A 13,924-nucleotide genomic window follows, 5' to 3' on the forward strand; every position below is an offset into this window, starting at 1 on the left:
GGTTCAGAGAATTATGTACAACCATGGCACCATGACGAGATCCTGCATATGCCCACTCTGCGACCGAATGGGAGATTTACACCTGCACTCGAAGCTTTGGTGCTAAGTTCGGGGGCGTTTTCTGGCCTATCATACCCACGTTCTGATTTACTTTGTGCTATATTAAGCCACCCGCAGACAGCTGGCGTTGACCACACGCCATGCGGAGACCATCCTGAGAGATGGCTGACCACCATTAACCCCAGATCGAATCAGATTGTCTTCTCCATGTCTGAGCAATATAGCTTGTCTCACCGTAAGCACCCGCCTCTCCCACCTTGCGAGCTTGACAACGTGCCGATCCCCCTCCTGTAAGCAATGACCTCTTGATCTAATGAGGCTCTTCGCCTCTGTCACTAAAAGCATTCTCAGCTGCCTTTCTATGCTGCGGATCCGCTTCATGGCTCGACGCCGGCATCTTTGGCTCACCAGCCTGCTATTAACAACACTCTGCTACTGGGTTCTCCACAGTAATAGAGCAACAAGACTCGGCTGGTCAATCACCTCTAGGCCATCCATTCTGACCATCCGGCCGACAGATTTTACCAAATATGAACGGCAATGGAGACTGTCCGATGACAACTCCCCGCCTCCAATTGAACCGGTAGGGCCGGGGACGATGCGCGATGTTCGGTATGTACATTGCAAAACAATAGGCAGTTGTTTTAACAGGTGGCAGAGAAGAGCAATTCTACCTAGGCGGGAAGAATACGGTACAGCCGTGGGACGATTCATTCCCATCTCCGCTCATGCCCGCCATCTACGATCCGTATCCAGACTACAACAGCCGAGATTGGTCAGATACATGGAAGGGAACGTTCAGAACTTGCGAGGGTCCGCGGGGGAGGAGTTTGGGTCGCCAGAATGTCGAAGATATGGCCCTCGCCTACCCTGGCGTTCAGGATGGTGGGTACTTATTCTATTCAAGTTGCCCCTTGACTTATGCGAGCAAGACCATCTAACAGGACCTCGCGATCGTAGGCTTTCCGTATCCAAAGTATGGCTCCCACGAGGCTCTTGGTCTAGACGGATACACTGGCACAACGCGCGCCTCTCGCCTGACTGCATATGGGTACTCCGAGTCGGGTTCGAATTCTACTGCGGACTCTACTGTCTGGGATGACGTGAACTGGGGCACGCTGCAGTCGGAATGTCTCCAGCGGAATATAGACAGATATCATGAGCAGAGAAGAACACCTCGCCCGAGGATCCTCCCATTGAACCCTATCCGAGTGGATGTGCCTGCAGATGACGATGAAGGCATATCCTCTCCAGCCACCAAGAAGAGGACGGCAGTGGTACTGCGCGCATGGCACGACATAGTCTGGACCGAGAATCTAAAAGAGCATGTTCGATCGCTCATCGTAGAACTCTCACTGCACTCTGGCGCGGAATATGAGGTGTTCCTCCTGACCCATGTAAAGGATAATAACCTCCTCTTGTACAGTGTGGACGAGGCGAAGATCCGCGCGCTAAAAGAGAAGTTTATCCCTCGTGAATTCTGGGATATTACAGTTCTCTTCAACGAGCGGACCCTGCAATCGTGGTATCCCTAGGTAGACGAACACAGGTATATAGCCCCTATCCGTAAAAGCGCCAAAGAACTAACCCTTCAAGGCCGGTATACCAGTACGCGCAGCCTCTGCAGATCTTTTCGACCGTTTTCCCAGACTTCCACTACTACTGGCAACTCGAAATGGACGCCCGCTTCACCGGGCACACCTACCACTTCCTCGAGCGGGCAAGCGAGTTTGCAAAACAGCAGCCAAGGAGGTACCTCTGGGAGCGAAACGCCTATTTCTATATTCCCGGTGCACACGGAACCTGGGAGGAATTTATGCAGACGGTCGACAAATCCCTTCTCAGAAGGGAAAGCAATACGGTATGGGGACCAGCGCCACCGCTGGATCCAGTCTATCGGCCCTGAGCCGCCCGTTTCGAGCCCGCAAGACGACGATTATGAATGGGGTGTCGGCGAGGAAGCAGACCTCGTCACCTTCCTTCCTATATTTGACCCATCCGACACCACGTGGGTCTTCTGGAACCTGCTCTGGAACCTACCCATTGATACAACAACGCGGCGCACATCGCCCGTCATGATGGGCCGGTTTTCACACCGGCTGCTTCAAGTCATGCACAACGCGCAGATCGAGCAGGGCGTGGCGCTGGTCTCGGAGATGATGCCCTCATCATTTGCGCTCTGGCATGGCCTCAAGGCCGTCCATGCTCCGCACCCGATCTACGCAGACGGCAAATGGATGCCGAAGGAGCTGAACGGCATCGTGAATAAGGGTGCCGGGGGACCGGAGAAGATCAATGGTGGAAAAGATAGCTTTTGGAACTGGGATCATAAGCTCGACCATATCGTTTATCGCATGAGTTATATGTTCACCGGACAGGCGGCAGAAGACTTTTATCAGCGGTGGTTAGGGTATAAGCCGAATCCAGCGCAGTATACGGATGGCAGTCGGGTGAGTTTGCAGATTCTCTCTTTTTTTTTTTCTCTCTCTTTTCCTTTTTTCTTTTTTGCGTAGTTACCTGATAAAATATAGGTATAGTTGCTGATACGATATATGTGACTAGCATCAGGACCCACAAGGCAAGAACTGGTTCGATGGCGGACACTTGGTGAGTGGTAAGACCCCTGCTAATAGATCGGTCATACTCTGCTAACTCGCTATAAGAGGGAAGATATATATGGCCCGCTGTGTTTTCCGTCCATGCTGCTACATCCGATAAAGAATACAGAGTTGGACAAGGGTCCTGACATGGCAGTTCCAGTTTGACGAGGACCGCAGATCTGACTTTCTCGAGCGATGGTCATGGTCAACGCACGCTTGAAGATATAATACTAGTGAAAATGCAGCGAGGACTTCGCTATACAACTCTCGGTAACGACAGCATAATGTTCTCCTATACCTCATATTTTAGAGATATATGCCTGGCGTTTTTATTTCAGTTGTTTCTATTTGACTTTCATGAGAGATAAATCCTTGCGCTTACGGTACTGTAATTCTAGGTGGTATAGCTGGCTTGGACAGATATATATATCTTGTTCAACTGGGCTCAAGGAGCGAAGAGTTTATTCTGTTTTAATGATATGATTGCACTTGGGGTTTGCCAGAGCAATCAAGACTTTTATAATATCACTCACTTCAACCACCGAGCGCAGAATACAGAGTAGGCTGGCTGTCTTCTTGTAGCCCTAATTTCCCCGTTTGGATCTCTGATCTTGATGAGCTGACTGCACTTCGTAGTCTGCGTTATCTGAGGGGACGATAAGATATGAAAATTTAGCGACTGCACTAAACCATAATAAGAAAGAGATACGCCGGCCCAATAGGACGTTCTCCTGCCATCTCCAACTCCCATGCGAGAGAATGCCAAAAGGGCGGGGACGGTACTGATAAAGATATGCACAGTCAACATATAAGGCACCACCTCCCTCCCCAATAGTGGACGGACTCTTCAGCCTTACACTCCTCAACTGTATTATCCCTTCTCTCTGTTACGCACATAATGACTACCCTCCACCCCTTCGACCCCATTACCCCGGGGGAGATCACCCTGGCCACCAAGATCCTGCAGGCTAGCTTCCCCGGCGTTAAGCTGCGCTATAAGAAGATCGACCTGCAGGAACCCATTAAGGCCGAAGTCGTTCCATATATCGAGGCTGAACGTCTCGGCAAGCCATTGCCCCGCAAGCCAACCCGGTTACTGCAGGTGCTGTTCCACCGCATGGACACGGGTGCCTTCTTCAAAGGGCTGCTGAATGCCGACTCGAAGAGTGTTGTGTACGCGAAGGAACTGCCGAGGGAGATCCAGGTAGGACCCCCCAAAGGCCGGTTATCCCAGACGGGGGGCTGGGCTTCTTTTTCTTCTCTGGGTTTTATTGACAGGTGCCAGGGCCCCGTCGACACCGACGAACTCATCGAAATCGAACAGCTCTGCCTCAGCCACCCGGCCGTCAAAGAGGAGATCGCTAAACTCAAGCTTCCACCTGGAGTGACCGTCTGCAATGATCCGTGGATCTACGGGTGCGATGACCCTAATGAGACCCGCCGGCTGTTCCAGTGCTACATGTATATTGTCACCACGGACCACCCGCAGAACAACCATTATTCTGTTCCATGCAAGTTTTCGCCCGTATTTGATGGGCTGACGCGTGAGCTCGTGCGCATGGATTACCTTCCCGCTAGTACTGACGCTAGCACGGATTCTGAAACGAAGCCGTGGAAACCAGTCGAGACGATTCAGTACGCGCATGACTTGTTGACCGAGCAGCTCAGGCGCGACTTGAAGCCGTACATTGTAACCCAGCCACAGGGCCCGTCATTCACCGTAGCGGGGAATGAAGTCTCCTGGCAAAAGTGGCGGTTCCGGGTCGGGTTCAATAGCCGCGAGGGGCTCGTCATCCATAATATCACATATAACAACAGGAACGTGTTTTACCGTCTCTCCATGTCAGAGATGACGGTCCCTTATGGAGGTACGTCCCATCCCAGCCTGTTGGACACCGCCGCTGACAAGCCAATGTAGACCCCCGCGCCCCCTTCCACCGCAAGCAAGCCTTCGACGTTGGCGACGTCGGATTCGGCATCACTGCCAACCAGCTCTCGCTGGGCTGCGACTGCCTCGGCCACATCAAGTACTTTGACGGGTACCGCTGCGACTCAAAGGGTGAGCCTGTCCACCTCGAGAACGTGATCTGCCTGCACGAGCAAGACGCCGGCCTCCAGCACAAACACACCAACTACCGCTCTGGCGCCGCAACTGCGGTCCGGAACCGCCAGCTGGTGGTGCAGATGATCTGTACTGTGTCCAACTACGAGTACATCTTTGCCTATATCTTCGACCAGGCGGCGAACATTGAGCTGGAGGTGCGGGCCACCGGCATCCTTAGTACGGTGCCCTTTGACAACGAGAAATTCGGCACGACCGTCCCCTGGGGCACGAACGTCGGGCCTGGCGTCATGGCCCCCTTCCACCAGCACATGTTTAGTTTCCGAATCGACCCTGCTATTGACGGGCACAAGAATACGGTCGTCTATCAAGACTCCGTGCCCATGGCTGAAGACTCCAACAACCCGTACCTAGTGGGCTACACGACCAACGAGACAGTCATCAAGACGAGCAGTTCCGCCGAAACAAGCGTGGAGAAACACCGCGTCTTCAAGATCAGAAACGACTCGCAGATCAATCCCATAACCTACAAGCCAGTCAGCTACAAGCTCATGGCCGCACCGTCGCAGATGCTCCTTGCAAACCCGAAATCATTCGGCCACGCGCGTGCTGTCTTTGCGACAAAACCGATCTGGGTGACAAAGTACCGCGACGGGGAGCTCTTTGCTGGTGGCGAGTTCACGAACCAAAGCAAGAAGAGTGAGGGTGTTGAGGGTTGGGTTGCCCGCAACGAGAATGTTGAGGATGAGGATCTGGTGCTTTGGCACAGTACGTTTCCCTCCCAAGGCTCTTTATGATAATCCAGCTTGCTAATCATTCCAGCTTTCGGTCTGACGCACAACCCCCGTATTGAGGATTTCCCTGTTATGCCCGTTGAACGAGTCAGTGTGATGCTGAAGCCTGATGGGTTCTTCACGAAGAATCCGGCGCTAGACGTGCCGCAATCCAGTCAGGCTTTTAACCAGTCGACGTTACATCCAGAGGCAAAGGCGTGCTGCTCAACGGGTGGTGTTAAGTTGTGATTTATACCTGTACAAGGGCGTTTTACTATTTGACAATTGATGACATGGATTCAATGGCAACGGATGATAGAGAAACAGGACCGGCCTTTGATAGGAAATGCATGTTATTTTGCAGGATTGTATTGCATTACAAATAATGTGCATCTTTTAACATATATATCACAATGGCTCGTGGTAGCGTCCCTTTATCGACTGGTCGCACAAGGCAGACGGGGTTGCGAGGGCGGCTGCTCGGCGTTTATACTCCTATATACTCTGACCCGAAGTAGAATCCAAAAAGAATTATATTCTGTCTTGGAAGATATGTTCACACTCGGCAGAATATATACATCAACAGAAGAAGAATTATCGATCAACCCTAATCAAATCCACCAGCATAAAGCTCCAACGCCCATCCAGCTAGCCTAATCTAGCACTCAGAGAGCGGCTCGGTGTAGATGCAGTAGTCGCTAGGACCATCGCTGACCTCCTCGGGCTGTATTTGACGATCCATTAGCTTCTGATGGCACAAAATAACGCGATCGAACTTCGAACATGGGGATTATCCCCGAGTCAAGGCAGAGTTTGGGCAGAATGGTCTTACCTCTTCGTCGTTGTTGTCGGTACCCTCGTACTCAGCGCAGATGGTCTTGACATCCGTGGCGCAAGTAGCGCTGTCAATAGTGGCAGTGTCGCCGTAGTTGCTGTTGATGCCGACAAGGTACTTGCCGTCGACGGCGGTGACTCCCTCAATGACAACGTGACGCTCGTACTGGTCGTCACAGTTTCCGCAGGAGCGGTACAGCTTACCAAAATCGTAAACGGTGAAGTCGGAAATGGTGACGGTACCGCCACCGTTGTGCTGGATGACCTTGTCGTCGGCGCCCTGAGCACCACCGCCGACGACGTTGAAGGGGCCGTCACCGGTCTTGAGGGAGAGGGCATCTATTACAAACCAAGAAGGCGATGTCAGTCACGAACCACAAAATCAGATACAGAGATAGGTGAGGGCTAAGGCATACCCTCGCAAACGGCCTCCCACCAGACGTTCTCGATAGTGCAGGAGCCCTCGCAGTGGACACCCTCGATCTGATCCGAGCCGATGATGACATTCTTAAGGGTACCGCCGTTCTTGACGATGAAGACGGCGTCAGAGTCGCCGCCCTCGTCCTGACCAGTGCAGGAAACGCCACGGCCGTAGGTCTTCATGCCACCGTCAAAGGTCTCGCCGTCGATCTCGTAGACCTCGTCGAGGGTAACGCTGCCTTCGGAGTCGGGAATAGGGAAGGTGTAGCGCTTCGAGAGCTTGCTAGTGGCGGCCTGGGAGTGGGAGCGGGCGCCGTGCGTGGCCAGCACGCTGGTCGCCAGGGAGAGAAGCAGGCCGTTCTTGATGAACATGGTGACAGGTATAGATCGAGTGATTGAGTATAAAGTACAGAGAATGAGAGAAAGAATGTGTGGTGCCGATGATACCAGATCAACGTTGGGAATTGGAGTGGACGAGCTGTGAGAGACAGTCGGCGAGTAAGCTGCTTATATACCTTTCACCCTCTGCCTCTGCAGACTTTCGGCACGTTCCAACAGCAGCCCACCCCCTTGATCGAGACTGCTAGATGGGCCCTTGGCCGGAAAGCTTGGGAGCGCTCTGGTTCTTGGCGCTGCAAGCCCGAGTCAGGAAATGGCTTGGCAGTCTCAGCTTTATTGCCAGATGGATATTTGCCTCCAGTGGGAATTCCACCAGTCTACGGTCATGTTTGAGAATCTCCTGTTGGTCAGCAGGCGGAATCTCCGGAAATCTACTATACTTCAAGATGATCGCCCGCCTGATGAGGCCTGGACCATGATATCTGGACGGTCCAGAGAGACGGCCATCTCTCTTGGAGTGTACTCAGAGTACTTTAGAATGCCTAGAAGAGGATTCTGGATGGGCCAATAGCCTGGTTCTTTACAGTTGTGGGGTGGCCCGGCACCTGCTCCGTGCCCTAAATTCACTCTAAACCCTAATAGAAATGATCGACACGTAATCTCTATCTGAGACGCGGCACTGCGTCAAGAGAACACCCCTAATCCGGAGTAATTTCTTCCTTTGTAGGTACAAAATACGAGTGCTCGCGAATTTTCCACAACTAAAACGGCAACCAAACACGAATGCCCGGTGGGGACGGACGGGTGGCTGTGTGGTCTCACATAGAACGACAGACCAGTGTCTGTTCGAGGCGTCTGTAGTCTAACGCCATTAACCTCGAACACTCGTTCGTGAGAACAAACTACACGCCTGACACACTACCCGTGGCCTCGTCAGCTTGTCTCTTGGCAGCCTCACAAGGCCTCGGGTAGCGCAGCGAGAACTGGGTCTTATTGGATAACCTGCGCTCAATGTACCCAGTAGCCTGTCTACAATGTACTTCAGCGGGAACATTGTCATAGCAAACATTTCCCAGCGACGAGACTGATCAGCTGTCAAGCTTCTACAACCTTGCAGCTCATCATCTCTTATCTGACAGGAACGGTGCAGCCGCACCCACGGCGGACCTAGAAGGCAGGACGACGGCATTGAAATGAGCAGCGCTCGTTCAAGAGGATTTTTTTTTTTTTCAGATTTTGCCTTGACATCTGCAAACTAGGAGGCGTCCACTCGACCAGCCATAATATTTGTATATATTCCAAACCTTATCCCTCGTTCTTCAAGGAAGCATACTGGCTGCAATGCCGATCACTCCCCAAGCAAGAGCAATGATCGGCTCCTGGGCCGGGAATATTTATTCCGAGTACCCTGTCGGACGTCTGACTTTTTCCGACCAGGAAACCTTGTATAGTCCGTACTGGTGGTCGTTATTGATGGATAATTGTCGTTGAGTGAGATGCGATCTTCAAGCGCTGATATGGCTGCGTGATCAGGATGTAAACGTCCTATATGGATCTCAGGGTACGGGCCGAAAATCCGTCACTGCGAAAGAACGCGCAGCAGACTATAGTTATGGGCGACCAGCTGGAAACGCGTTCGCTACGCTTAAGCGTAAAGAGGCTATTATCAGCCAGAGAAGTAAGCGAAAGGTCAATATACTTTGTAGTCTGACACAGCCAAGAGATGTAGACGCCACCAAGGCTGGGATAAGCTTGTTCAGACCTGAGTCGTCTCGCTAGTAGGAGGATCCAGCTACATATTTAGGGGGCATTCGCGCCGACGCTGGAGGCATCGCTCTCTTAACAAATCATTAAAACATGCAACGCCACCGAGCCCCTTATGAAATGTTCACGTCCATAACCGAAGCAACCACAAGTTTAATATATTCCAGTCACACTGCTTCTGACTCGTCAGGCCATACGTTCAGATGCCCAGCCGGGAGTAGGGTGCCGTTTATCTCCCCTCAGAAATAGCTCCGACCGCCCCCTGCATCACCCTCCGCATCCTCAGGCTAGGCTAGTACTGCTAATTTAGCTGGAGTTGACTTCAAGCGACAAACCCTACTGGCCCTCCTATTGGCCATAGATGAAGCTGAGCCCTGCAGTCAGAACTCATACCTGTAAACCATCATTCACCGAAAATGTTTGGCGTGCCTCCGCATTTCATTGCTATATTCAAAGAACTGAAGCGACTGTCACTGGGGTACACTGTGCAAATGAATGTGTTAGAGCGGTGACCAGGGATGATGCTCAGGCAGCCAGGGTAAAGCCTGTGTGTTTCGTCACAGGGCGTTGCGATTTGAGTGGCCGTAGCGAACGGGGCGACATTAAGGAAGACAGGGGAGACATGTCTTCAAGAAAATATCTTGAGATATCAGGAAACTGTCAAGGCGAATATGTCGCGGAGAGAACATGCGACATCTCCGGTTCTACCCCGAACTACCCTTATTATATTTGCCCAACCTGGTCGAGCGGTGTTTGTGGCAACAATTTGATTAATATTGGTATTCTTCTAGCTACTGCCGCTGCTTTTGGGTCTCCCGCTGTGGCGGATTTATATGTGACAATTATTACGCACATAGCCCCTGGAAAAGAAAGCCGTGGTCGGGAGCACTAGGCTCCTGAGTACAGATTTGTGGCCCTGCTGCTAGAGTGAAAAAAGGAACACGGTAGGTTGGGGAGCCTTCTTATTATGTAGACGGCCAGCTATATGGACCATATTTTCTGCAGAATAATACTCGGACGAGATGGCAGGAACAAGGCCAGAAATTGATGTCCTGCGGCGGAAGCATTCATGGAATGTTGAATAGTCGACATTTCAATTTCAAACTTCTCAGGCTTTTCCTGTTCTTATATCATGATCATAAAGAATTATTTAGCTCGAGGCGCTTCCCATTACCCCAACTACGTCTCTCAGGGAACAGTAGAGTATAATCATCAGTCTTTACAATAATATTAGGGCTTATGGTGTCAGGCGAGCGGCTGACACGCTCGAAAAATGTTCCAGCACGTTTGCAACCTGATCGGTCAGCCGAGCTTCAAAAAATACATCTGCAGCAGTGCTGATCATGCTTCCAGATAGGCTCTGTAAAGGGGGCTATGCGCTACTTCTGAACCCTAGTGTTATGTGTATACATTTCAAACTTCATTTGAGGCCGTTAGCTTCATTGTTCCCAAGATAATCCCCCGCAGGATCTCTGGAATGTTCATGTTAACCTACCAAAATACTGAAATACGCTGCCACCTCCATTCACCATTTGCGCCTTGGCTGAATTACTTTAGTACTTCTCAGAAGCAAGATTTCCACAACATCACACATGCATTTATGTGGATAAAGCACGATAACTGGGAATTTGTGCATTCTAGCCTCTTCTTCGATCCATCGTCACTGTTTTCCGGATCAAATGGAGTGTTCGAGATTCACGGATACCGTCCGGATTTTAACCGCATGTTCCCGGTTTCGGGTATTCTAATGCTACATGAACATGTTATTTATAAAAGTTAAAAACCATGGTAGCACCGCAGATAGGGTTGAAAAGAGTTTGATGAAAGTATAGGAATCACGACCCAACATTCCATTAGCCATAATAACCTGTCAGAGCATACCACAGGTGGGAGATTCAATTCATACCTCCTTGAACACCTTAGCCCAGGCACCAAATATGCCATGTCTTACACCGGAACACGACCCAGAGCAACACACCCGACGACTTCATCAAAGTTAGCACGATGCAGCCGTTCCTTCCTCCCGAAACTAATCCTCAACCAATCGGGCATTCTGAAGTGGGCCTCAGGTCTTGTAGGTTTAGTAAGAGCTCAAGCTGATCATATTTCTTGACCAATACTAATATTCTTCACCTTGAGCATTGAATTCTGCACCTTTCTCTGTTAGAATTGTACTACCAGCTAATGGTTTTATACGATGAAGCCTGGAGAGCATGCCATAGTATCCATCTTGCTACATTAACTTCCGCAGCTTGATTCACTAGTAGCTGTATAACCCCCTCATGGCCTCCATCCAGGAGCCCATTTTATACTCTACATGTTGGCCATTGACATATGCTTTTGCATAAGATACCGTAGCATCTGTACCCCTCTTAATTCAGCCTGATGTGCAGTGTCATAGTATCCACCTTGAGCATTGACTTTTGCACCTTGATCCAGCAGTATCTGTACCACTTTCTCATGGCCTTCAGCTGATGCAGCTTGGAGTGCATTGCCATAGAATCCACCTTGAGCATTGACTCCAGTACTCTGATCCAGCAGTATCTGTACTACTCCTTCATGGCCTCGATAAGATGCAGCTTGGAGTGCATTATCATACTCTCCACCTTGTGTATTTATGGCGCCCTTTCTTTGCGAGTTCTCACCCAAAGATGCTATAATGGCGCCCAGCACGGTATCTAACCCCAGAAGTGCGGCGTAGTATACAGGCTTTGGTATACTTTTGACGTCGCGCCCATAGGCTATTTTGGTTTTCCACGGGGTATCCAAGTCGTGCAGTTGTACCCATGTCAAGAACGGCCGCTCATGATTTATGAAGAGTCTAAGGATCAATCGATCAATAGAGCCCCTATCTCCAGCCTCTTTGTAATAGTCATACCAATGCATTGCAGCATAATGAGCCAAAGGAAACTCAGTAAGTCTTTCCTCATTCAGTGGATCATCTGAGAGTCCTGGCTCCAATAGATAGATAAGGCAGATCTGTGCCATTTCACTATTCGCGCGATCCTTCTGTGTTGCGCATTCTTTTGCTTTCCGGTGCAGCACACGGTCGGATTCAAGGTACTCTTGTACAGAAAAGTGTGCGATTCGAGCGACATGTATCTCTTGATTTTCACTGCCTTGAACTGGAATCGCTGCGACCTCTATTAGTCCACAACAAACATCAATGATGCCATCAGGGTCGTACGATCGACCTTCGCGATCGAGGCGTGGTGGCCCTTCAAGCTCAACGGCATGCGCATCAATCAATTCTTCCACAGTCAATGGGCGCTTGGCCAAACAAAGAATTGTCAATATCCGCCGGACATCCTCAGCATAATCAGGGTGGATGTCACACAGGATCCGGTCACATGTTTCATCCAGGTCCCTAGGTAACGAAAGTAGGCAGTTATCAAGCTGATTGCGGTTCTTAGCCCGCTTAAGCGCTGTCAATTGACATTCTACATATCGAAACCTGTGTATTATTAATGATAATGTTTTATATCGAGTTTTATTGCCGCACGTACACTCCTTGTGCTTTTTTGTTTAGATTTTCTTGAATTTCTCCATGACGTGCTTTCCATTTCTGGAATGATGGGTCGTGGCTGAGTTGGTAAGAAACAAAGTTTGTTATATCCTTATCAGTCGCAGCATTTCTCATCCATGACCTCTGCAGTAGTAGGAGTTACCAACGCATGGCAAATATCAAGCTCATCACGGCTGGTAGCCAAAAGGTGGAGACCAGGCAGGTTCCAGTTCCTCATTGTCTTGATTGTTTTCAAAACGTCCTCCCTTCCACCTCTGCGTGGTGATTCATCCAACGCATCGAGAAGAATGTCGCTGTCTTGAAATCTGCGGATAGTGCTTGTCAAAGAGCTGAGAAGGGCCTGTACTGGAGGAGTGCCTGACTTGTGTTTTTCGTACAGTTGCTGTAGATCTTCATTGTTTTCGAGCTGCGCTGAAAGCTGTAGTAACAAAGCGCGCAACATGCCGGAATTCCCTAGTTTCGACTCATCGTTAAATGAGAAGTATATGAATCCAACCCCTACCCCAGGGCGATGTTGAGTCGCGAAGGTACAGTCAATAGCCGTTGAGCATAGAACTGACTTGCCACATCCTGCAAAGCCATTAACCCAGAGAAAGGAGTTCCGTTCCACAAGCCAGTTCTTGAAGGAAGGACCGTTGACGAACCATGACCCCGTGCCTGCATGATGTTTATCGCGGGCATTGTTGTGGTTAGTGGTTGCATCTGGCGCTGCAAGCCAATCATGAACCTTAAAGGAGACATGAATCGCATCTATGCGCGTAAGGAGTGACTTAATTTCCACCGCTTCCTCTCGCAGCATATTATTGCTATTGACTTGTAGCACATCAAGCGCAAGAGACAAATTGTTCCGAATCTCGCTGATGTCTTCTTCGAGTTTCTGCAGGGTACTCTTACGGAATGGGTAAGCAGCCTGACGCCCGGCAACCTGTATTCGACCCTTGAATCCTGTAGTCGATTTTTCCAGAAATTTAAGATATTCGACCTGCAATTCCTCGATGATTTCTTTGCACTCCGTTATCGTATTATTAATGCTTTCAAGTAGTTCTTTTTCGCTGATCTGGATTTGGCGAACTTTCAGTGTGTTATCGAGGGTGTCAAAATAACAAAGAGACTTTCAAGATTGCGCGTGATATGCATTAAGTCGGAAGCCTGGTTCTTATACGCAGAATAAAAGTCGATCAGATTTTTAGTGACTTCAATACCCAGAGAAAGCAAGCCAGCAATTCCAGATGCAATCGAGAGCGGCTCAGCCATGGCGAGAGGAAGCCCTGAGTACGAGCGACTGAGTTTAAGCTTCTAGATTGTGGTGCAAAGGACAGTTCTGAGGAAGGAAAAAAGGTTATGTCAAGATTGCGTTAGTGCAATGGTCCTGGATGAAGGCAGAAACAGTAATATACTCTGTATGTAGTGAGGCTCAGCTCCTTCTGTCATGAAAAGAAACCCCGCTTTTTGATGAGCTGACGCAGCAGAACAGGGATGGCAGCCTTTTGACCAGTCGTGTTCATCACTACGCATTCAAACAACACGTAAATTGTCAGCGTGAGTT

At 50.0% G+C, this 13,924-nt stretch overlaps 4 protein-coding genes across 4 annotated transcripts; 2 read left to right on the plus strand and 2 right to left on the minus strand.

The window, feature by feature from the left end:
• Positions 1–267: 267 nt before the first annotated feature.
• Positions 268–2,825, plus strand: BDW70DRAFT_153162 (DUF3405 domain-containing protein; the record flags this gene model as incomplete). Its single annotated transcript, XM_073739577.1, has 9 exons — positions 268–295; positions 511–534; positions 579–672; positions 719–945; positions 1,021–1,585; positions 1,657–1,951; positions 2,019–2,510; positions 2,623–2,667; positions 2,781–2,825. The coding sequence occupies 9 exons, from the start codon at positions 268–270 to the stop codon at positions 2,823–2,825; spliced, it is 1,815 nt and encodes a 604-aa protein (XP_073592472.1).
• A 607-nt stretch (positions 2,826–3,432) lies between these two features.
• Positions 3,433–5,896, plus strand: BDW70DRAFT_143005 (copper amine oxidase). The gene is made up of 4 exons (XM_073738036.1): positions 3,433–3,864; positions 3,946–4,528; positions 4,579–5,490; positions 5,545–5,896. The coding sequence occupies exons 1-4, from the start codon at positions 3,559–3,561 to the stop codon at positions 5,742–5,744; spliced, it is 2,001 nt and encodes a 666-aa protein (XP_073592473.1). The 5' UTR covers positions 3,433–3,558; the 3' UTR covers positions 5,745–5,896.
• A 114-nt stretch (positions 5,897–6,010) lies between these two features.
• BDW70DRAFT_143006 (pectate lyase) lies at positions 6,011–7,206 on the minus strand. Its single transcript, XM_073738037.1, has 3 exons — positions 6,746–7,206; positions 6,328–6,668; positions 6,011–6,219 (listed from the first exon to the last, which is right to left on the minus strand). Exons 1-3 carry the CDS (start codon positions 7,119–7,121, stop codon positions 6,154–6,156), a joined length of 783 nt encoding a protein of 260 aa, XP_073592474.1. The 5' UTR covers positions 7,122–7,206; the 3' UTR covers positions 6,011–6,153.
• Positions 7,207–11,165: 3,959 nt separating this feature from the next.
• BDW70DRAFT_171116 (uncharacterized protein) lies at positions 11,166–13,632 on the minus strand (the record flags this gene model as incomplete). Its single annotated transcript, XM_073743132.1, has 4 exons — positions 11,166–12,306; positions 12,359–12,468; positions 12,500–13,449; positions 13,491–13,632. The coding sequence occupies 4 exons, from the start codon at positions 13,630–13,632 to the stop codon at positions 11,166–11,168; spliced, it is 2,343 nt and encodes a 780-aa protein (XP_073592475.1).
• Positions 13,633–13,924: the final 292 nt, after the last annotated feature.

Source organism: Aspergillus foveolatus (assembly GCF_047715535.1).
Source record: "Aspergillus foveolatus strain CBS 279.81 unplaced genomic scaffold BDW70scaffold_67, whole genome shotgun sequence".
Classification (NCBI taxonomy): domain Eukaryota; kingdom Fungi; phylum Ascomycota; class Eurotiomycetes; order Eurotiales; family Aspergillaceae; genus Aspergillus; species Aspergillus foveolatus.

What these genes read in the sequence shown, in the direction of transcription:
- BDW70DRAFT_143005 (XM_073738036.1), top strand. Translation starts at nt 3,559, where the DNA reads ATGACTACCCTCCACCCCTTCGACCCCATTACCCCGGGGGAGATCACC. An exon ending in AACTGCCGAGGGAGATCCAG is followed by an intron (nt 3,865 to 3,945) that starts GTAGGACCCCCC and finishes GACAGGTGCCAG; the next exon opens with GGCCCCGTCGACACCGACGA. An exon ending in GATGACGGTCCCTTATGGAG is followed by an intron (nt 4,529 to 4,578) that starts GTACGTCCCATC and finishes AAGCCAATGTAG; the next exon opens with ACCCCCGCGCCCCCTTCCAC.
- BDW70DRAFT_143006 (XM_073738037.1), bottom strand. Translation starts at nt 7,121, where the DNA reads ATGTTCATCAAGAACGGCCTGCTTCTCTCCCTGGCGACCAGCGTGCTG. An exon ending in GTGGGAGGCCGTTTGCGAGG is followed by an intron (nt 6,669 to 6,745) that starts GTATGCCTTAGC and finishes GGTTTGTAATAG; the next exon opens with ATGCCCTCTCCCTCAAGACC. An exon ending in CCGACAACAACGACGAAGAG is followed by an intron (nt 6,220 to 6,327) that starts GTAAGACCATTC and finishes CGTCAAATACAG; the next exon opens with CCCGAGGAGGTCAGCGATGG.